Source organism: Capricornis sumatraensis, chromosome 2 (genome assembly GCF_032405125.1).
Source record: "Capricornis sumatraensis isolate serow.1 chromosome 2, serow.2, whole genome shotgun sequence".
Classification (NCBI taxonomy): domain Eukaryota; kingdom Metazoa; phylum Chordata; class Mammalia; order Artiodactyla; family Bovidae; genus Capricornis; species Capricornis sumatraensis.
Window position 1 is genome coordinate 16169222 of NC_091070.1, and position 23509 is coordinate 16192730.

Consider the following 23509-nt stretch of genomic DNA (forward strand, 5'->3'; position numbering starts at 1 on the left):
CCTCCACTCCCCTTTCCCCAAGTGCCCGACTCATGGCCGACTTCTCCACCCAAAGTTTCCTCTCGTGACAGAGCGGACAGCCAATGACCACAGGCTCCCAGAACTTCCCCAGTGACTGAGTCGGGGAAGAGGAAAGAAAAGGGACATCTTTCTAACCTCCAGGCCAGGAAAGGGACGGATGCAGACCTCACTTTCTCCAACTCTTGGAGAAAATAAAAAGCTCCATTGAGATGCTTTGGCACTTCCACCAACTCCCAACCAGACGCCAGCCCACGGCAGCCAACAGCTGAACTCACACATCTCGGGTGCTGTTCCCGTGCTTAACCTCACCACTCCCTGCCTGGTGACAGATGGTGAAATAGCCCAAAGCAGAAGAACTGTTTCCTTTGTCTGACATGTCACATGCTGTCATTCCTGGAAGCAGTTCATGTGACCACGTGTGCACACTTAGTTGCTCAGTCGTGTCTGACTCTGTGACCCCATTAGCCCGCCAGGCTCCTCTGTCTATGGAGTTCTCCTGGCAAGAATACTGGAGTGGGTTGCCATGCCCTCCTCCAGGGAATCTTCCCAACCCAGGGATCGAACCTGGGTTTTCTGCATTGCAGACAGATTCTTTACCAGCTGAGCTACCAGGAAGCCCCTCATGTGACCACACATGTTTCTAATACTCCCAAGTTTTCATCTGAGTCTGATTGGGCTTTCTTGGTTGAAAGACCCCCACTTTTGACTTTCAGAGGTGAAACTCAGATCAGAGGGCTTACTCACAGGCAGGCCCTGGAAGACTGGTTTCTTAACAGGCTGCCACAAGCCAGACCCAGTTCCTCCCACTTCAGGGTAAGCCTCCAAAAAGAGACAGGCTGGGCCCTAGATAGTTTTTTCCTAAGATGCCAACTTCATAAGGTAACTAGCCCTGCCTCTTGGTCCCAGAGAGATCTGGAAAGAAAAAGAAATCTAAACCTTGCACCAGAAAAACTATTAAAATTAGCCATATCTACCACCATCCCTGGAAAGTAATACCATGAACTCTGGCCTAGGATTTAGGGAGTTACTCAGGACCTACTCACATGAGGTCGCTCCCCTCCTACTTGGCCCGACTCTTCCACCATTAGTCACTCCATCAGCCTTAGAGTCTAATTCCTCTTCTCTTAGATTTGAATTCAGGAACTTTTCTTTTCTATTGCTCAAGTCCATAGGGTCTCAAAGAGTCTGACATGACTGAGCGACTGAACAACTCTTTTCTCAGAGCTCAGAATGTGGGTTGGCACAGAGTAGATAGTCAAGAAATATTTGTTCAGTCAGTAAATAAAGGCTGTGGTGCATTGTCTCAAAGAAACCATAGCTCCCAAGAACTGACATAAAGGTCAGACTGCTTGGCCCTATAAATGGAAAGTATAGCCCTTAATGGGTTTCCTGGGTGGCCTGCTAATGCAGGAGATGTAAGAGATATGGGTTTGATCCCTGGGTCAGGAAGATTCCCTGGAGGAAGGCATGGCAATTCATTCCAGTATTCTTGCCTGGAGAATCCCATAGACAGAGGAGCCTGGTGGGCTACGATCCACAGGGTTGCAAGGAGTCAGACACCACCGAAGAGACTTAGCACACATACACATAGGCCTTACTGGCTTCCCAGGTGGCTCAGGGGTAAAGAATCCACCTGCCAAGCTGGATTCAATCCCTAGGTGGGGAAGATCTCCTGGAAAAGGAAATGGCAACCCGTTCCAGTATTCCTGCTTGGGAAATTCCATGGATGGAGGTGCCTGGCATGCTACAGTCCATAGGGTCACAAAGAGTCAGACATAACTTAACAACAAACCAACCAGCCAAAGAAACCCTTAACCCAAGGTTGTACCACATGAGATAGACAGCCAAGGGGTTTAGAGCCTTCATTCACTGACTCTCATCTGTCACATTACGTGTGGTCTGTCAGCTGGGGAAACACCCAGAGGCTGGCCGGAATGCATGCAATCCAGTACCAACAGAATTCAAAGAGAAACAAAGACTGATGGCCAGGGGCCGTGTCGGGTACTTGCAAGGGACAGAGATCCGGCCGCAGTGGGGACACCCTGGTGAAGGACGTAGATTTTTGTGGAGCAGCATGAGAACACAAAGCGAGCACTCCGGGGGCAGATAATGGGGTCCTCTCTTCCCCAAGGAGAGACAGAAGAATTCTGGAGAAAGAAAAGTCAGTTATCACAGCCACATGGATGGGCTGAGCCCCACCAGTCCCCGTCTGTTACCGTGGATCAGCATCACCCTCAGGTGGCTGGTGGTGGTGGTTTAGTAGCTCAGTCGTGTCCGACTCTTTGCGACCCCATGGACTGTAGTCCACCAGGCTGCTCTGTCCATGGGATTCCCTGGGCAAGAATACCAGAGTAGGTTGTCATTTCCTTTTCCAGGGGATCTTCTGACCCAGGGATCAAACTCGGGTTTTCTGCATTGCAGGCAGATTCTTTACCAACTGAGCCACCAGGAAAGCTCAACTGTAAGGGGCCTGGGAGAAAATGTGGTAACACCAGGACCACTAGGCCCTGAGGAGAGGACTTCTTACTCCCAGGACCCATCTCCTGACAGTGAGGACTAAGTCAGTTCTGTGTTCTGCCACCGAAGCTACTGCCTACATCGAAGACAGGAGCCATCCAGGACATACAGAGATTGAAAAGCTGCTTTGTGCCAACCCCTGGCAAAAGGCCCTTCTTGGAATCAAAAAGGAGTTAGAAAGGTCCATAGGACCTCAGGAGCTGCATCATGGCTCAAGTCAAAAAGACCAAATCAGGGATATTCTGGAACCCAGGAGCTCTGGGAGAGGCCCTGACAACCAGAATGACTGGAACTTTTTCTGAAATCAACAGCTGACTCTAAAATCAAGAATGGTGAGCCCTGTAAACCAAGGGTGTGGCCCCTAATCCAAGGTGGCTCTTTACCAGGTGGCCAGGACCTGATCTATATACAGGAAGCCTTTTACTTTCTGAGTGTCTTGGGCAAGTCTACAGACATTTTTTTCAGGGCACTTAAGGAGCTTCCCTGATAGCTCGGTTGGTAAAGAATCCACCTACAATGCAGGGGATGCCGGTTCAATTCCTGGGTCAGGAACATACCCTGGAGAAGGGATAGGCTACCCACTCCAGCATTCTGGGGCTTCCCTTGCGGCTCAGTTGGTAAAGAATCTGCCTACAATGTGGGAGATCTGGGTTTGATCCCTAGGTTGAGAAGATTCCCTGAAGAAGGGAAAGGCTACCCCCTCCAGTATTCTGGCCTGGAGAATTCCATGGACTGTCTAAGTCCACAGGATCACAAAAAGAGTCAGGCACGAATGAGCGACTTTCATTTTCACTTTCAAATGCCCACATTTGCACAGAATTTCACAGTTTTCAAGGCACCTGCACATCCAGCATACAAACAGCATCAAAACCATCCAGTGAGGTGAACACAGGAAGCCCATGGCACAGATGAGACACGGAGCCCTGGGAGGGGCCCGTCCTTCTCTCCCTTTCATAACTGAGCTGGCTCAACTCGCTGAAGTCACAGAGCTGATCAGTAGTGAGGTAACATCAGACTTCTGTTGGTCCACTCCCAGCCCTGCTGTCTTCCTTGCTGAGCCAGGCTTCAAGCAGCCACACAGCCCAGGAACACGTGGTCTGAGACCCAAGAAGAGCCAGGGACCAATGGGGTCGTTTGCAATGGGGTCGTTTGCAATGGGGTTTGCTACATAACTAAGCAATGTGTTTGGGTCGTTAAAGAATAGCTAACAATTACTCTGGACCTCTTATCAACATTCTTTCTAGGGGCGTCCCTGGTGATCCAGTGGCTAAGAGTCCATGTTTCCAATGTAGGGGGGCCTGGGTTCGATCCCTGGTCAGGGAACTAGATGCTACATGCCCCAACTAAGACCTGAAACAGCCAAGTAAATAAATAACTTTCTTCTTAAAGTTCTTTCTGAACAGTGAGTCAGAGGCAGTACAGTAACTGGAGAAAATGTCAATATCTGTGGTGTCTCTGAACAAAATTACAGTGGTGGTCTGATCCCTGCAAACACAACTTCCTTTCCCTCACAGTAGCCTTGAGAGAACCAGCCATTGCCAAGGAGGACTGTCATTATCGGTGTACAGTTGCTCCCTCTTTTGCAATCCCGTAGACTGTAACCCGCCAGGCCCCTCTGTCCCTGGAATTCTCTGGGCAAGAATACTGGAGGGGGTTGCCTTTCCCTGCTCCAGGGGATCTTCCTGACCCAGGGATCAAACCCGCATTTCCTGCTTGGCAAGCAGATTCTTTACCGCTGAGACACCAGGGAAGCCCTAGGGCTGTCTTTACTCCACAAATAAAGCAAGGCATTATCGAGATGGCTGTCCCAAGGCTAGAGGCTGAGGATGTCCCCTGGCAGCCAGGTTTTCCCAGGGTCCCACCCCCCAAGTCAGCCAGTCTCAAAGGAGGAGCTACCCCACCTGCCACTCTTCCCAGGACCAGCTTCCAAGGCTGCTTAGGAAGCAGGTGGAGGGGACTTTTTTCAGGAGGCCCACTAACACATAAAAAGTGGAAAAGACTAGTAGGAGGGCTGGGCCAAGCTGCATTTTTCCTGCACCCACCACTCCCATGCTCCCGAGGCCCTGGGTGACATGTTATTCAATGGCAAATATATGCTCTGGAATCTCCCTTCAGCAATGAGAAAACAATACCCCAAAGATAAAGGGTAAAACCAGAACACCAGTCATCCATCTTTCCATCTGCACGTTCTCAGTCCCCACTGTGTGCCCACCAGGGCCTCTTCTGGCCTGTTTTCTATAAACAAGGTCTTATGGGAGGTGACCGATTTCTAGAAGGGTGATGATGCCAACACCAACCTAGCGCATTGGTGGAGGGAGTGGACAGGCAGGTCTGCTTAAGTTCCTTCCTGACCTATGGCGTCAGGGAGGAGGATGGGTGAGTGGTATTCCTGGGACAGCAGCTGAGATGAAAGAAAGGCCTAGATCCAGAGACATCTGAAAGAGTGCTGTGAACCTGATTTGGTGGGGAGGGAGAAGATGGATGTGCACTCAATGAATGTCTGTGGAGGCTCCTCCTGGTTCAGGAGCTTTCACACCTCGTTTAACATGGGTGTCCACCTGTGAGGCTGGCTTTCTCGGTACAGATAAGGAAGCTGATGCCCCAAGAGGGCAGGTGTCCAACCGGAGGCTCCAAAGACGGGGCTGGCAGAGCTGGGTCAGGGTCCCACGGCTCCTGTATCAGGAGTTCTCAAATTTCAGTATCACAGTCCCTGGTGGAGAATCAAAACCACAGATTCTAAAGTCCCACCCCGGAGAGGGTAATTCCTTGGATCTGGCCCCCTAGGCCTGGCAATCTGCATATCTCACAAACAACACTCCCCCCTTCCCCATCCCCCCCCCCCAAGTGGTGCTGATGCTGGAGATTCCTGGAGCTCACTTAGAAACAATGGCCCTTTACTGCCCCGAGGACTGCCCAGGTGGCACTAGTGGTAAAGAACCTGCCTGCCAGTACAGGAGACATAGGAGATGAGGGTTCGATACCTGGGTCGGGAAGATCTCCTGGAGAAGGGCATGGCAACCCGCTCCTGTATTTTTGCCTGGGAAATCCCATGGACAGAGAAGCTTGATGGGCTATGGCCCATAATGGTGCACAGAGATGTGACTGAAGTGACTTAGCATCCCCCAAGGACAGAAATCAAGAGCTAATTCTCAGCTGCTGCTTCCCTTGGAGTCCCAGGCAGGGGTGGACAGTGGGATCACAGTGTGCTCCTGCCTAGCTCCTTGACAGAGAAGAATCGGGCCTCTGAGTTCATTGAGTAGCTCCACAAACAGGAAGCCCAGGTCAAAGGTCTGAGGAGGCGAGGATTGCTCAAGGGGGAGCTGTCACCCCAAACAGCTGTTTGTGATGTTCCCCGCTTTAAGGCCACGACTCATGGCACCCCACTTCCTACATTTCTGAGTTGGTGGGCACAGCAAATGGCCCTGAGCAGAGACAGCTGCATCCAGAGCCAGCTGGGCGGACGCAGCCATGCCAACACAGCGACGTGGGGGTACAGATCAGGAATGTCCAGGGGAGAGGAAGAGGAAGAAAAATAACCCCCAGCCTTGCTCCAGCTCCTGTCCCCTTCCTTCCTGGAGTCAGCAGAGTTGTCCAATCAAGACTGATCTGGTTCCAAAACGGGATTGTGTTCACCTCCTCTCTAAAGAAAGAGTCAGAAGGAGCCAAAGCAAATACCACTCCACTTGTGGTTCGGGGACACTCTGTCTAATCCTGAGAAGTTGATGAGCAAGGGAAAGCCAGCCCTACCTCCCATTACCCTCTTGCAAACACACAGTGCCCTGGTACTCTCTGTCCTCACGCTGGGGCAAGGCCTCATCTCCAACCGTGTGGGGCTCAGAGGTCAAGCTACAGATTTCACCAGCAGAGAAAAGGAGAGATGCTTGCAAATGGGGGAAGAGGCAGAGGAGTCCGGATGGGCCCCCAGGACATGCAGGAGACCTCCCACCCCTGAATAACTCAGCAAAGACGAAGGCCGTTAGTCCTGAAGAACCAAGAGATGGGAGATGATCCCTTGGGTTAAGTTTGGGATGGTGCTAGACAGAAGTCAAGAGACAGAGAAGAAAGAAAGAAGAGCAAACACCCACTTGCACCTTAACCCTATAGCTCTTTATCATCTCTGATAGTGTTAGCCACTGAGTTGTGTCCGACTCTTGGTGACCCCCTGGACTGTTTAGCCTACCAGACTCCTCTCTGTGGAATTCTCCAGGCAAGAATACTGGAGTGGGTTTTCATTTCCTTCTCCAGGGGGGTCTTCCCAACCCAGAGATTGAACCCGGGTCTCCTGCTTTGCAGGCAGATACTGTCTGGGCCACTGGGGGAAAAGCCCTGATAGGGATCTCTGATAGGTATCCAACCAATTAACACAAGGCCCTTTGATGTGGGGGTGGGGGTGGGGTGAGGGGGGCAGGTAAAGGCAAGGGAAGGACATCCTGTTAACAGCTTTGTTGGATAAACATCAAGAATCAGGCAGTGGAAAACAGCTGTGTCCATCTGATAAGCCTGGGCGCCATGCCTCCTTCAGTAGGGTCTTAGGTTTGTAAGCCTGAGGTCTGATGTGTAGGAGCTGGCCCAGTACCTGTATCATCCCCAAGACCCTGAAATCTTCAACACAGATGCCAGGTTCCATCAACCACACACTGGGAAGGTAACACCGTCTCCCAGCACCAGACAGCTTTTAGTCGGAGCAGTTCTCAAGAGGAACAAGTCTTCATCAGGAGACTGCCTGGAAACTTCTAGAAAGGCCCACTCTTCCCTGTTGACCCAAATTCCTGGTCACTTCATTCATGGAGAATCGGCTCATAACCATCACCTCCTTGGGGATGCTGTCCGGCTGGGTCCCCCGGACATTCACTCTGGAGCATGTCCTCCCACAGAGTGAGCCCTGAATGTCCTGTACGCATGGACCCTTAAACCTGCCACACAGTGGTATAATGAGCATTTAAGTGTTGGTCTCTCTTTCCAGATCAGCAGCCAATTATCTGTGCTGAGGATACAGTAGTGACAGCACCTGTTCTTCATTTAGCTGAAAAACTCTGCTCACTAAAGGCCCTCGTTACTCCTCTCATCCACCTTTTGCAGCTGCCGTTCAGTTGCCAGTCGTGTCTGACTCTTTGTGACCCCACAAACCACAGCACTCCAGGCCTCCCCCATTCCTCATCATCTCCCCAAGTTTTCCCAAGTTTATGTCCATTAGCTAATATTATCTCCTGTGGGCTTCCAGATGGCTCAGATGGTAAAGAATCTGCCTGCAATGTAGGAGACCTGGGTTCGATCCCTGGGTCGGGGAGATCCCCAGAGAAGAGAATGGCAAACCACTCCAGTATTCTTGCCTGGAGAATTCCATGGACAGAGCTTGGTGGGCTATAGTTCACGGAGTAACAAAGAGTCGGATACAACTGAGTAACTAATGCTTTCTTTCAATATTATCTCCATCTTACAAAAGAAGATGCCAAAAGTTAGAAAAGTTAAGGTCTGGTCCAAGAGTACACAGCAGGACTAAAGATAGTGTCCTAACCATCGTGGGCCCAGCAGAGTTCAAGGTGCCCTGTAAGGACTGAATAGATTTTTCCACTGAAGTAATAAGATTGAGTCATGTCAGGAGGACAATCCAGGCATGAGAGTTCCTTTCGACAACCACCTGAGCTCTCAGCTACCTGAGTGGTCACCTTACTTCCCCTCAGGAAAGGAATACTTGTTTACTAATAAGTCTGACCGGTCACAGGCTCCTGTTAGGCCCAGAGCCCTGAGACATGGGAGAGATGTATTAGTCAAGGTTCCAGTCCTTTGGCAAGTTTCCCATTTAGAGGAGGTGGAGGAACAGGGGAAGAGGACAGGGGGAAGGGAACAGGGAAACTCAAACCATGGGGAAACAAAGGCCAGTATCCATGGAAACTCAGCAGTTACACAGAAGGGCAAGGATCACCTTCTGCCGGCACAGAGACTGAGGGGCGGCGGGGGGAGCAGGTATCGGGACCCCAACCACAGGAGCCACCTCCCAAGCAGTGTGTGTCCTGTTTCTTTGGTAGTAGAGCACACGCACACATGCGCGCGCGCACACACACACACACACACACACACACACACATGCACGCACGCACACGTATGGCCTAAGCTTCACTATTTTCATTGTTTCTAACTGCAGTTCAGCGACATTAAGTGCATTCTATTACTGTGCAACCATCGCCTCCATCCAGCACTTTTCAGCTTTCCAAACTGAATCTCTGTATCCATTAAACATGAGCTCCTGCCACCCTCCTGCCCCAGCCCCCCTAAACCACCATTTTACATTTTGCCTCTATGAATTTGATTACTCACAGTACCTGTGGTATAATATAAATTTATTTAGTCTTTCTCTCTGGTTCCTGGCACAGAGCTCTAAATCCTGGGCTTTTATGAGTGATAGGAGTATCCTTTGTGATTCACAGGGATCCTGTTTCCATCACACCGGAGCTTATGCTATGAGGTGACTCAGACTGGGGCCTCTCTAGAGCCTTGGGATGGAGCTGGTCTCCAGAAGCTCAAGTGATTAGAGTTTGGGAACTTTCAGCAAACCCCCGGAGAAGGCAATGGCAGCCCACTCCAGTACTCTTGCCTGGGAAATCCCATGGACGGAGGAGCCTGGTAGGCTGCAGTCCATGGGTCAAGAAGAGTCAGACACGACTGAATGACTGCACTTTCACTTTTCACTTTCAAGCGCTGGAGAAGAAAATGGCAACCCACTCCAGTGTTCTTGCCTGGAGAATCCCAGGGATGGGGGAGCCTGGTGGGCTGCCGTTCATGGGGTCGCACAGAGTCGGACAGGACTGAAGCGACGCAGCAGCAGCAGCAGCAGCAAACTCCCCTCCCCCTCCTTGAGAATAGGAGGGCAGCAGGGAATTGAGCTCTAGAAAAACCCTTGAACCAGGGAAGTTCCCTGAGGCTGGTAAACATGTGACATCAAAGTGCTAAGAGGGTGGCACCCCACAGAGGCTCTGGAATCTCCTCCACTTGGCTTTTCCTGACTTGTACCCTTTATAATAAACCGCGAAAAACAGTTAAGTAAACTGTTTATCTGAGTTCCCTGAGCCATTTTAGCAAATTACAGATCCTGAGCAGGGCTCACAGGAACCCCACCTTATAGCTAGTCAGTCAGAAATACAGGAGGTCCCTAGGACTTGCAAATGGAGACAGTCTTGTGGGTCCAAGCCCTTAACTTCTGGGGTCTGCACTAACTCCAAGTAGTTAGTGTCCGAGTTGAACTGAATTGTGGAACACCCAGTTGGTATCGGAGAAAGTCAGAATTGGTTGGTGTCAGAAAGAAAAGACAGCTCAATACCTCACATAAGTAGATTTCCAGAATATCTATTTCTGTGACTACCGTATTTAACTCAGCCACAACGTCTTTAAGGTCCATCCATATGTAGCATGTCAGAATTTCCTATCTTTCTAAGAATGAACAATATTTCACCATGTGTATATTTCATATTTTAACAATCAGCCATAGATGAACACTTGGGTTGCTTCCACCTTTTAGCGATTGTGAAGAATGATGCCATAAACATGGGTACAAATATCTGTTCAAGTTCCTGCTTTGAATTCTTTTGGGTATATACCCGGAAGTAGAATTGCTAAATCCTATGGTAATTCTATTCTTAATTTCTTGAGGAAGTGCCATACTGTCTTCCACGTGACTGCACCATTTTACACTTCCATCAGCAATGCACAAGGGTTCCAATTTCTCCACATTTTGGCCTACGTTTATTACTTTTTTCTTTTGGACAATCATCTTAAGGGGTAATGAAGTGGCATCTCATTGCAGTTTTGATTTGTATTTCCCTAATGCTGAGCTTTTTTTCATATACTTATTGACCATCCATGCATCTTTTTGGGGAGAGAAATTTCTATTCAAGTCTTTGGCTCATTTTTAAATTGGGTTGTGTGTTTGATGTTGTTCAACTGCAGGAGTTCTTTATGCATGCTGGCTATGAACTGCATATCAGATACATGATTTGCAGATATTTTCTTCCATTCCACGGTTTGCCTTTTCATTCTGTTGAGAGAGTCCTTTTTACATGAAAGTTCTCCACTTTGATGTGGTCCAATTTATGCTATTGTTGCTATAGATGCTTCTAGTCTCACATCCAAGAAATCACTGCCATCATTACCAAATCCAGGATCATGAAGATTTCCCCCTACATTTTCTTCTAAGAGTTTTATAGCTTTGCACAATACCATCTGTTGAAAAGACTGGTGGTGCTCATGTGTCCTTGTAGGTTCATCAGCTGTAACCCATGCACCGCTCTGGTGGGGGTGGTTGACAGTGTGAGGCTACACAAGAAACACGTGTGGGGAATATTTGGGAAATCTCCACCTTCTCCTTGCCTTTGCTGTGACCCTAGAACTGCTCAAGAAAACAAAGTCTATTTAAAAAAAAAAAAAAGGCTGTCCTTTTCCTCTTAAATGGTCTTGACACTCTTGCTGAAAATCATTTGACCATATAAAGTGGTCATGCATGGATGTGAGAGCTGGACTGTGGAGAAAGCTGAGCTCCGAAGAATTGATGCTTTTGAACTGTGGTGTTGGAGAAGACTCTTGAGAATCCCTTGGACTGCAAGGAGATCCAGCCAGTCCATTCTAAAGGAGATCAGTCCTGGGTGTTCATTGGAAGGAATGATGATAAAGCTGAAACTCCAATACTTTGGCCACCTCATGCGAAGAGTTGACTTGTTGGAAAAGACTCGATGCTGGGAGGGATTGGGGGCAGGAGGAGAAGGGACAACAGAGGATGAGATGGCTGGATGGCATCACTGATTCGATGGAGTTGGTGATGGACAGGGAGGCCTGGCATGCTGCGATTCATGGGGTTGCAGAGAGTCGGACACAACTGAGTGACTGAACTGAACTGACTTGATGTGGGGGTTAATTTCTGGACTCTGTACTCCTTTGGTCTGTAAGTCTGTCTTTATGCTGATCCTACACTGTCATGATTACTACAGCTTTGTTATTAGTTGTGTTAGTTTTATTAGACACATTAAGAAATGTCACATCTCCAACTGATTCTTTTCCAAGATTGCTTTGACTACTCAGTGTCCCTTAAACTTCTGCATATGAATTTTAGGATGCATTTTTTCCCTTCATCTGGGGAAAAGAAGAAGGAAAAGATTTTTTTCCTTCATCTTTTTTTTTTCCGTAAAAAAAATCAGGATTTTGATAGTGATTGTGCTGAATTTATAGATTTGTACTAATGCTTTGTGTCGTATTGGCATCTTAACAATATTAAGGTCTTCCAATCCATGAACACAGGATGTTTTTACATTTATTTATGACTTCTTTAATTTTTTTCAGTAACATTTTACAGTTTTCAGAGCAGAAGTCTTTCATTTTGTTGGTTAAATGACTCAAGTGTTTTCTTCAATGCTACAGTAATTGGAATTGTTTCACTTTCCTTTGGGGATTGTTCATTGTTAGTGTACAGAAACAATTGATGGAAAATGTTGCACGTTTCGTCTGCTTTGTGCTCTCAGGTTTGCAGGGAGGGACAGGAGAAGGGAGAGGAGAGAGGTAAACTTGGGCAAAATGGCCATGAAACTTTCTACCATTTTGAATGTGACTTCTTCTTCAGTTGGGTGTTTCCTTGGTTGCTGTAGATCTTTGATGTACAGAAATCCCATAGGGAAGGTTATTTTAGCCAGTTTCTCATTTATTTAATGTTTCTGTGGGAGAAGTGTGTGTGTGTGGAGCTTCCTGGTCCTCCATCTACTGATGTCACTCTCCAAAGCTTTAGGCTTAATCTCTAAGCAATGTATCTTCAAGGACAGAACTAAGAAGCCAAACTGGTCAGAGCAGGGGAAAAACTGGGAGGGAACAAGAGACGGGCTAGCCAGGAAAGCCAAAGAAGGAGGGGCCCTGGATGCTAAACTGAAGATGTAGACCTGATCCCACAGAATCATCAGACCCTCAAGACTGCCTGCCAAGACAACACGGCCAAGTCAGGAGTCAGGCCAGGCCACCAGAGCCTCCTCCCCTGCAGTGCACTGAGCTGAAGGTCAAAGAAGCAGGATTAGGAGCTTCCGCTATGGTTCCACCTCACAGGCCTGCAGGGCCTCCCCATCCCCCCAAACTCCCAGGGCTTTGTTTATTTTCAGAACTATAAGTGAATCAGAATTATGAGCCCCACCCAAGCCCACCCTCCCATCTCACTCTGGGAGAGTGACTGAGATCCCAGCTCCTCCACCTGGGAACTGGACCCGTCTACAGCAGCACAGACAGGCCAGCCCTGACAGGAAGCCGGCTCCAGGCAGGAGGGCACCTCCCCAGGGCACCAGGCTCCTCTCTCCTGGTGAGTTCACGTCTGATCACAAACCTCGCCTGGGAAGCCAGGTGGAAACACAGGCGCCTGGCCTCTTCCCTGGAGGATCTGATTCGGAAGTCCAGGTGAGGGCCCAGGCATCTGTAGTCTGTCCTGGACCCACAGGTGAGGTAAATGGGCACCATTTGAGGGAGCACTGGTCTAGTTTCCTTCCTGGAGTGGCCAGCCTCTGAGCTCACCCACCTGCCTGTATCTTTGGTGAGGGCTTTGCATGAAGGAGAAACCAGAACTGGCATTCAGTTCCTCTTTACCCTCCCTAGAAGTCTCATCCTAGAAGTCTTATATGACCCACAATCTCAAAACATGGACGGTAACAACAACAGCATAATTTTTGAGTTTTATCAGAATTAAAAAAAAAAAAAAAACAGATTTCATAAGCCAGACTCCAAAGACAAAAATATTGCATGATTTTGGTTATATGCAGGACCTAGAATAGGCAAATTAATGGAGACAGAAAGTAGAATAGAGTAGCGATAGAATAGAGATTACAGAGGAGTTGCTGTTTAATGAGTACAGAGTTGTTGGGAATAATTTAAAAAAAATGGGGGTATAGATACTAGTAGTTCTTAAACAATATTGTGAAACTACTTAATGCCATTGAATTGTATACTTATGAATGGTTAAAATTATGAATGAGTTATAATTTTAGCACAATTTAAAATTTTTTAAGTAAAAATCTGGTATCTGGCTTCTTTAAGGGCACCAACAAATGAGATGGTCTGATAACATGAGATGGTCATGCTGTGTATATGAGCGGGTGGCAGAGGCTGAAGCAGCTGTCAGTTCAGCTGGGACGCGTGCTCTCATGATGCCATGACCCCCCTCCTGTGTCACTTTTCCTTCCACGACCTGGCTGCCCCTATGAGCATTAGAGGGTTGGTGCCGGCCCCACCCCTTCTCATGCCAGTCTCCACCAGCCTTGCCCTGGCTCTCCCAATCCCTGCCTGGTCCTCTCTCCCAACTAGAAGGGAAGGTCAGCGAGTAGCCAGCCACGGGGGTGGGTGCTTCATGGGCCTTTACAATGACCACAAGCAAAAGCACACGGGCGCTGGCCTTCACCTCCCCTCAGACATCACTCAGACCTTGAGAGCTTCTCTGACATGGCAACAGCCAGACTGATAAGCCTGAACTTTCACCCACCCACGTGCTCGGGAGTCTGGAACAAGACAACACCGGCCAGCCACCTCTCCTGACCTTGACTCCTGAGTCAGCCTCAGGAACACCCAGTCTCCCTGGGCAACAGAGGACCAGCCAGTCCAGCAAACACCACCTCCTCAAGACGGGACTGCCTTTCCTAGAGCCTACATTTATCCACGAGAGCCTGATTTCCAAATGCTTGAAATATGATGAGATTCAGGACCCAATGCCCCCGAATTTGGGACCCTGGCATAGTGAATATTTTAAGCTGAAGGAGTTTGAGAACTGCAAAGCAGGAAGGTCACTGTGGCCTCCTCCCCTCTCCTCCCCATTCTTCCCCCAAACAAGCCTTAAAACCCTCCTGTGGGAGGTACCCTCCTGGCGCCCAGAGGAAGGGAGCATCCTTGTCTCTGAAGATAAAGGGACACTGCAGAAAAGAATCCTGACAAACAGGCCTTGACAGTGCTCCCAATCTACAATGATCTCAGACCTATCCTATCACACTCCTCTGAGTGTCCACTCTTATCAAACCTGGCACAGAAGTGCACAAGTCTGCACTTCCCTTGTGACTCAGTGGTAAAGAATTAGCCTGCCAGGGCAGGAGACAATCCCTGATCCAGGAAGATCCCACATATGGCAGAGCAAGTAAGCCCGTGCGCCACAACTGCTGAAGCCCACACACCCTAGAGCACGTGCTCTGCAATAAGGGAAACCTCCGCAATGAGAAGCCCGCACACAAATAGAGAGCAGCCCCTGCTTGCGGCAACTAGAGAAGAGTCCATGCAACAACAAAGACCCAGCACAACCAAAAATAAGGAAAATAATTTTTCTTAAAAAAAAGAAATGCATAGGTCCAACTATTGCTTCATTTCCTCACAAACACTCCCGTGTCACCTAATATTTATAGTAAATCATTATGCATAATTTGCTTTTATTAATCTTGACTTTGTCCATTTAATTTTTAGCTGGGGACTCTAAGACAGTTAAGGAAAACTTTTTCCTCCCCTACAATTAGCATCATCATCCCAGACATAGCGGAAAATGTTGCTAGTCTGTAGGTCTAAAATACATGCCAACTTCTAAAGACTCACCACAGAAAAAGAATGTGAAACAGCCTCTCAGTAATTTTATTACATTGATTACATGTCAAAATACTATGTTGGATATGCCGAGTTAAATAAAATATCGTTCTAAACCTAATTTCTCTGTTTACTTTCGTAAACAAATTTACATTTTACCTTTTTTCAAGTGGCTCCTAGAAAATTTGGTCATGCATGTGGCTTGTGTTTGTGGCTTTCATTATATTTCTATTGGACAGGGCTATTCTCCATAGCCCACAGCCAAGGCTGCTGTAGAACTCTAAGGTGACTATATTTTCTTCACGTTGAAAAGCAAACTGATTCTCTCTAGTCTTTTTCTGGGTGGTGCTATGCTGGGAGCTGCCCTGGGGCCCTGGAGGAAATCCCTTCTGGTCTCAGCGCTGGAGGCTCCTCATCGGGGCCGGGGCCGCCTTGAAGATCTAATCCTGCTCCCACATGTCCCTCGCCCCCATGCCACCAAGGGGTCACCAGATCTCACACAAGGCTCTCCTCCCTGCCTGGCTCAATAACAATGTGTCCACATCACTCAAAACCCCACACAGACGGTTCTCCCTGCAAACAATGGAACCGGTGTTGGGAACCCTGCGGGACTGCTACCACCTGTGCGAGGGTCACAGGCAAGTGCCTCCGCTGCGGGCCACGTCTCCCTGTCCACTCTCACCCCAGCTCAGATCCACTAGTTTCCTCACCCTGGAGCCTGGAGCCCCCACTTCCTGAGGCTCAGGGAGGCAGGAACAGCCCCTCCACAGGCAGCAGGTGATGTGTGCCTGCTCAGTCACGCCCAGCTCTTTGCAGCCCCACGGACTGCAGCCCGCGGGGCTCCTCTGTCCATGGAATCCCCCAAGCAAGAATACTGGAGTGGGTTGCCATTTCCTCTTCCGGGGATCTTCCTGACCCAGGGACTGAACCCACATCTCCTGTGTCTCCTGCTTTGGCAAGCGGATTCTTTTACACTGCCGCCTGGGAAATCCGTCAGGTGAGAAGGCAATGCTAATGCCTGGAGCGCCAGAACAGAAGGCAGGGGCTGGCTCACAAACTCCAGACAAGCTGCTAGACACGGTGCCACCACCAACACGCCTCGAGACGCAGGCCCAGAGCCTGAGACTCGGAATCTTGCCTTTTAATTTCTAAATCTATGGTTTGTCCCCATGAAGACCCAATAATGGCCCACTGACAGGGGCTGTGGAAGAGGAACTGGCTTCAAACCTCCTTTTTATCACTCAGGGCCTGTAGGACCCCGGAAAAGGTTGCTCCATTTATCTGCATCTGAAGTTTCTCACCTGTAACAACAGAGACAATCCCACCCACCTCAGAGGCTAAAACAAAAAAAGCATATGGATGAAAAAGTGCCTTGTATTATCATAGGTGTTGATAGATATTAGCTTCTTTCTCCTTCAATCTTCCTTTAGCAATGACAAGAAGATAGTAAAAACCTCGCAAAGAACTGAAAACAAATCCTCTATACTCTCATCTGGTTGCTTGTGTGTTTTTTAAAAATCTGGATGTTGGTGCCTGGCACAGTTTAAAAGCCTAGGAGGAGAACTCTGAAGGCAACGGAGTCTCTGTGTAGTCCCAGCACAGCACCTGCCAAGGCATCCATTTCTGTGCTAATACACCAACCCTGGTGGTAACAGTTTAGTCGCTAAGTTGATTCCAACTCTTGCGACCCCAGGGACTGTAGCCCGCCAGGCTCCTCTGTCCTTGGGATTTCCTAGGCAATGATACTGGAGTGGGTCGCCATTTCCTCTTCCAGGAGGTCTTCCCCACCCAGGGACCAAAGGCGGGTCTCCTGCATTGCAGGCAGATTCTCTACCACTGAGCCACTGCAGCTTCTGGGTAAACACCTGTTGAGTCAAGGAACGAATGAGGTCAGAATTTCCAGGGAACAGGAGTCTAGCTGATCAGTGTGAAGTCTGCAGCCACGAAGAGTAACTCTCTGAAAAGACGCTTATAGTCTGTTTAGGCAGCTTCATGGAATCTTTTTTTTTTTTTTTCCCTAAAAAAAGAGCTCAAGGTGTTCTATTAATATTTCTCCACCATTCCATCATGCTTTACTTAGCAAAAAAGGTTAAAACACATGCCAAGAGCCAAAGTCACCTCTACGTGAGGAAGCATAAGCAATTCAGCTTTTCATAATTTTTTTTTAACTTAGCACGGTGGGTTAAGGCTAAATTGATGGCACCATGACAAGAATATCTGCTGTTAGGGTGTCTTTCAATGTGAAATTCTTAGCATTTTCTGACCTTGGTGGGGAGTAGGGGTAGGAAATGGCTAACTATTCTTACTAAATTTTAAAGATATATTCGGCTTTAAGTTTGGGCTTCCCTGGTGGCTCAGATGGTAAAGAATCTGCCTACAATGCAGGAGACTTGGGTCTGATCCCTGGATCTGGATGATCCTCTGGAGAAGGGAATGGCTACCCACTCCAGTATTCTTGCCTAGAGAATCCCATGGACAGAGGAGCCTGGTGGGCTACAGTCCATGGGGTTGCAAAGAGTCAGACACGACTGAGTGACTAACACTTAAACTTTTCCCACACAGGTGTGTGTGGAGAAGACTGAAAAGCAATTAGCTTTTGCTCCATGGTTAACAAAGAAAGTGTTCCATTCTCTGATCGCCCCAGGCCACCTGAGGGTGCATCTCTCTCCTGCCCTCCCCAAACAATGGGTTTGGGACTGCAGCGACCTTGTCTGAATCCCGTTGGGACTGCAAATAGACAGCTTTAACCCTCTGGAGACACGAAAGATCCTGCCCTCGACTCTCCAGCTTCACTCTCAGATAAAGAAAACCTCCAGTAACGTCAACCCCACCAACAATGCTGCAATGGAGATGTCCAAATCTGTGGTCACACCACCTTTGAGTGCAGGGTGTTATAAATGTCACCCTCAGTACCTATTTTTTAATTGCCCTGAACAAAAAGATCCAACTGGTTTCTTCCCCAGCCCTCAAATCCATTCAATCTTCTGAATGGTCAAACCCACAGGTTAAAGAAAACTGGGTAGAGGCTTTTCTGTTCCTGCTTGTGCTGAGAAGGCCCGTCTGTTGCTTCCACTGATTCCTTACACAATTACCCAAGTGGCAGGACTTACTAGCCTGAAAAAATTCAGCTCAAGTTACCTTTCTGGTGGTAAAGATGAGCAGAATGACAATTTACCTTTAGAGAAGTTTGGAAATTTCTGACCCAAATAAGAACTTTCTAAATGAAAGCTTTAACATTTTAAATCAGCGGTTCCCAACCTTTCGGCACCAAGGACAGGTTTCGTGAAAGACAATTTTTGCACAGACTGGGAAGGGGTGGATGGTTTGGGGATGATTCAAGCACATTACATTTATTGTGCACTTTATTTCTCATCTAATGCCACCGCTGACCTGACAGGAGGTACCTGTCCATGGCCCAAAACTTGGGACCCCTGTTCTAAATGTAATAAACAGGGAAGAGGAAACAAGCCTTCAAGAACCAAGGGCTCCTGGTCATTTGTTAGATGTGTAGCCACAACTGCATGTGCTTTGGAAGAAGTGAGACCCACCCCCCCACCCCAGGCAGTGGTCCAGATAAAGAAGGACCCCGTAAACAGCTGCCTCAACCTTTCGGACACAGTGATCAGACTCACACAAGACCACCTTTCTGGGCCATGTCCAGACCGAGATGCAAAGAACTTGATATTCTCCTTCCCCTAAGGAGGAAAGACAGGATTAAGAGATGAACTTTCCAGGCCTTCCCATGGCTTCTAGGCCTTGGAAATTCAGAGCAAGAGCTGATTCCCTCCTCCTGGACTTGACTCTAACTCTCAGGGTAGGCATTTGACACCAAGCACTGCTCCCACTGTCCTGGCTCCAGCTGGGTATAAAGAAGGTGAGCGCAGCGCCAGCACTGCTCTGCCTCTCCACGTGGCGCAGGAGATGCTGCCCTCTGGGAAAGCTGGCTGGACAGGCAAAGAACACCCGCCAACCCCCAGTGGGGTTTCCCTGGTGGCTCAGAGGTTAAAGCGTCTGCCTGGAACGCAGGAGACCTGGGTTCGATCCCTGGGTCGGGAAGATCCCCTGGAGAAAGAAATGGCAACCCACTCCAGTACTCTTGCCTGGAGAATCCCATGGAGGGAGGGGCCTGGTAGGCTATATAGTCCATGGGGTCACAAAGAGTCGGACACGACTGAGTGACTTCACTTTAACTAACTTAACCTCCAGTGACACAGAATAGTCTGACGGCCAGGGGCTATTCCCTGAGAAAGAAGAGCTATCCTGTTCAAGCTGGTGAAGGAAGTTCAGGAATGAGATCATAAAGACAACATGTGTTCCAGAAGCACGCTTTCTGCTGGAGGAAGAGAAACTGCGGGTGATAGCAAAGGCCCTTCCTTTCGTTTCCCCACTTCTCTTACACACCCACTCGGTCACAATCATCCACTCACTCAGTCACACCCAGCCATGGTCAGCCAGAGTCACAAACACTGCTGAAGTCAGAAAGCTAGGCTTCACGCAGTGAAGCAGTTCGGTACAACGAACACCCTCAGTCCCACAGTGAACGCCACCCACTCCTCTACCCACCTGATTGCCAAAGACAGCTATGGAGCAGGCGGTTGACACCTCATTAGCCCCGAACCAGACGGAAGCAATGCGGGAGGGCATACCCAGGATGAAGACCTGGGCCACGGAGCAGACGACCTGGCCCAGCATGGTGACTGGGAAGAGATGTGGCTGCAGGCTGCCCAGCTTCACCCAGGCCCCCAGGGAGTTGAGAGCGGAGCCAGTGAGGGCGATGGTCCGCAGGCCAAATTTCTCCAAGAGCCAGGCCACCGGCAGGAGCAGAGGGATGTAGGCCAGCATGAAGCACATGGACAGCCAGTCGATGGCAAAGGCACTGACCCCGTAGAAGTGCATGAAGATGTTACTGATGGCGCCGTACTGGATCCACTGGAAGGCGTTGCACATGGAGTAGCAGCTGAACACCAGGACCACCGCCCACCGGCGCCTGCTCACCTTGATCACGCTAAGATCTTCAGGGCCCGAGCTACTGGGTTGGATCAAGCCACTGGGTTGAGCCAAGGTACTTGGGTGGGCTGAACTACTAGGGTATACAGAGACGCTGGGGTGGATCGAGACGCTGGGGTGGGCCGAGACGCTGGGGTGGACTGAGAGACTGGGGTGCTCCTGGAGCGCCGAAGTTTGCGAAGGGGTGCCATCGTGGTCCTCTTGGTTAGGGTCTTCACTCACCATGACCGCAGCCTCTCCTGGCGCCCTAAGCAGGTGCTGACAACTCGAGTCGACTTAAAGGACAGTGGTGTCGGCTGGTCAGCTAGAGCTGACGTGGCACTTGCCCAACCTGCCCCGGAGGAATAAACTGAGTCCCCAGCCTCCGTAAAAGCCAGCGAGTGGGGCTCTTCCGCTCAGCCCCAAGCTTCGGCTTTCACTTTTCCTTGGCGTCCTCCGTCCCTGACAGCTGTCCCCCAGACCGGCTGCAGGCCGGCCTGAGCCAGGTCCCGGCCGCTGGAGCCTTGAGTGCCTCGGAGGCGTCCTGCCCACCTTCAGCCCCTCGGTCCTGGTCACAGTTTTCTCCCGGCGGCGCAGCCACTCGGCTGGGACTCGGATTGCTCCTCGGGCGGCTTGCGGCCTCGCCCCTCCGCACACGTGACCGCCCCGCCCCCGCCGTGCGCGGCTTCCACCCCCCCACGAACCCCCCACCCCCACTCCCACCCCACCCCACCCACCCCGCCCCACAGCCTCCAGCCTTCTCTAGCTGGCGGGACAGTACAGTTGTTTCGCCACCGCTTGCGGGTGCATTCCTCCCCCCCACGCCCCAGGCACCATGGAAACCGCCCGGTTAATCCCCCCACCCTGGCACTGCTTTCTCAAATTCATTTGCCCCCTCCCGGGGCACTCTGCAAGAAAATGCCCTCCGCCTTTGCGAAGGTAATCCTCTAAAGAGAGTCTCCTCCCTGTCAGGCCGCATTCCCTGCGCGCCCACACGGATGCCCGGCGCCTCCAAACGGCTCTGTGCTATCCAAGAGGGATTCTCGACTTTTGCCCACTTGGCTGAGCTCCTCAGCCCTTGTTGGACTTTCGGAATAAAGACAGATTTGTAGATTTTCCGGGCTGGTTGCGCTCCTGGGGTAAAGGCGAGAAGCGCAAACTCACTTCCCCTCTTTGCTTTCCCTGCGAACTTGGTCTTACATTGAGGAACTCAGATTTGAACCTGTTCGGTAGGACTCTTCTTTCTTCATGGATCCCTGGGCGGCCTCCTAGGCGACAACTTGAGGGCGGAAAAGAGAGGGGAGTTCTAAGACGCTGAAGACCCAGCGCGGGTTTCGTGGTGAGGTGTCCAGTACAACGCACGATAAGTGGCCTCTGCACTCATGTAGCCCTATGCTGCCCCCTGCTGGTGCACCGCCCATTCTGCAGGGAAGCCCTCAAGTCAGGGCCTCTAGGTCAGGCCTGCGGTGATTGCAGCCCTGGGGAGGAACAAGGGCCCAGATCTTCCCTGGGTTCAAACACCGACTTAGCTGCTCCCAGGCCTGCTTAGTAAATTAAGATACCCCACCTCTCTGTGCCTCAGTAGCTTGGAAAATCAGTAAAACAGGGATGATGAAATAATAGTACCTACCTCACAGTGTTGTTTTGAGGCTTGGATGAGTTAAGGCTTGAAAGCACTTGAAACACTCCTGGCAGATGATAAGCCTTCCCGGAGTGTCAGATATCCTAACAATTAAAAATTGAACATTTCTATTGTGCTACGAATGTATACTTAGTTACCTCTTTTAGTTCAGTTCAGTTCACTTGCTCAGTCGTGTCCGACTCTTTGCGACCCCATAAATCGCAGCACGCCAGGCCTCCCTGTCCATCACCATCTCCCAGAGTTCACTCAGACTCACGTCCATCGAGTCCATGATGCCATCCAGCCATCTCATCCTCTGTCGTCCCCTTCTCCTGCCCCCAATCCCTCCCAGCATCAGAGTCTTTTCCAATGAGTCAACTCTTCGCATGAGGTGGCCAAAGTACTGGAGTTTAAACTTTAGCATCATTCCTTCCAAAGAAATCCCAGGGTTGCACTCCTTCAGAATGGACTGGTTGGATCTCCTTGCAGTCCAAGGGACTCTCAAGAGTCTTCTCCAACACCACAGTTCAAACGCATCAATTCTTCGGCGCTCAGCCTTCTTCATAGTCCAACTCTCACATCCATACATGACCACAGGAAAAACCATAGCCTTGACTAGACGGACCTTAGTCAGCAAAGTAATGTCTCTGCTTTTGAATATACTATCTAGGTTGGTCATAACTTTTCTTCCAAGGAGTAAGTGTCTTTTAATTTCATGGCTGCAGTCACCATCTGCCATGATTTTGGAGCCCAAAAGAATAAAGTCTGACGCTGTTTCCACTGTTTCCCCATCTATTTCCCATGAAGTGATGGGACCGGATGCCATGATTTTTGTTTTCTGAATGTTGAGCTTTAGGCCAACTTTTTCGCTCTCCTCTTTCACTTTCATCAAGAGGCTTTATAGCTCCTCTTCACTTTCTGCCATAAGGGTGGTGTCATCTGCATATCTGAGGTGATTGATATTTCTCCTGGCAATTTTGATTCCAGCTTGTGTTTCTTCCAGTCCAGCATTTCTCATGATGTACTCTGCATATAACTTAAATAAGCAGGATGACAATATACAGCCTTGACGTACTCCTTTTCCAATTTGGAACCAGTCTGTTGTTCCATGTCCAGTTCTAACTGTTGCTTCCTGGCCTGCATACAGATTTCTCAAGAGGCAGGTCAGGTGGTCTGGTATTCCCATCTCTTGAAGAATTTTCCACAGTTTATTGTGATCCACACAGTCAAAGGCTTTGGCATAGTCAATAAAGCAGAAATTGATGTTTTTCTGGAACTCTCTTGCTTTTTCCATGATCCAGCAGATGTTGGCAATTTGATCTCTGGTTCCTCTGCCTTTTCTAAAACCAGCTTGAACATCTGGAAGTTCACGGGTCACATATTGCTGAAGCCTGGCTTGGAGAATTTTGAGCATTACTTTACTAGCATGTGAGATGAGTGCAATTGTGCGGTAGTTTGAGCATTCTTTGGCATTGCCTTTCTTTGGGATTGGAATGAAAACTGACCTTTTCCAGTCCTGTGGCCACTACTGAGTTTTCCAAATTTGCTGGCATATTGAGTGCAGCACTTTCACAGCATCATCTTTCAGGATTTGAGAGAGCTCCACTGGAATTCCATCACCTCCACTAGCTTTGTTTGTAGTGATGCTTTCTAAGGCCCACTTGACTTCACATTCCAGGATGTCTGGCTCTATGTGAGTGATCACATCATCATGATTATCTGGGTCATGAAGATCTTTTTTGTACAGTTCTTCTGTATATTCTTGCCACCTCTTCTTAATATCTTCTGCTTCTGTTAGGT

At 49.3% G+C, this 23509-nt stretch overlaps 1 protein-coding gene across 1 annotated transcript in view; it reads right to left on the minus strand.

Annotated features, from left to right (window-relative positions):
- The window catches only part of LOC138072929 (heme transporter FLVCR2), a 59920-nt gene extending 39586 nt beyond the window's left edge, over window positions 1–20334 (minus strand). Inside the window, exon 1 of the mRNA XM_068964261.1 lies at window positions 19666–20334. Coding sequence (XP_068820362.1) covers window positions 19666–20334 — 669 coding nt within the window. The remainder of the gene's footprint in view (window positions 1–19665) is intronic.
- Window positions 20335–23509: the final 3175 nt, after the last annotated feature.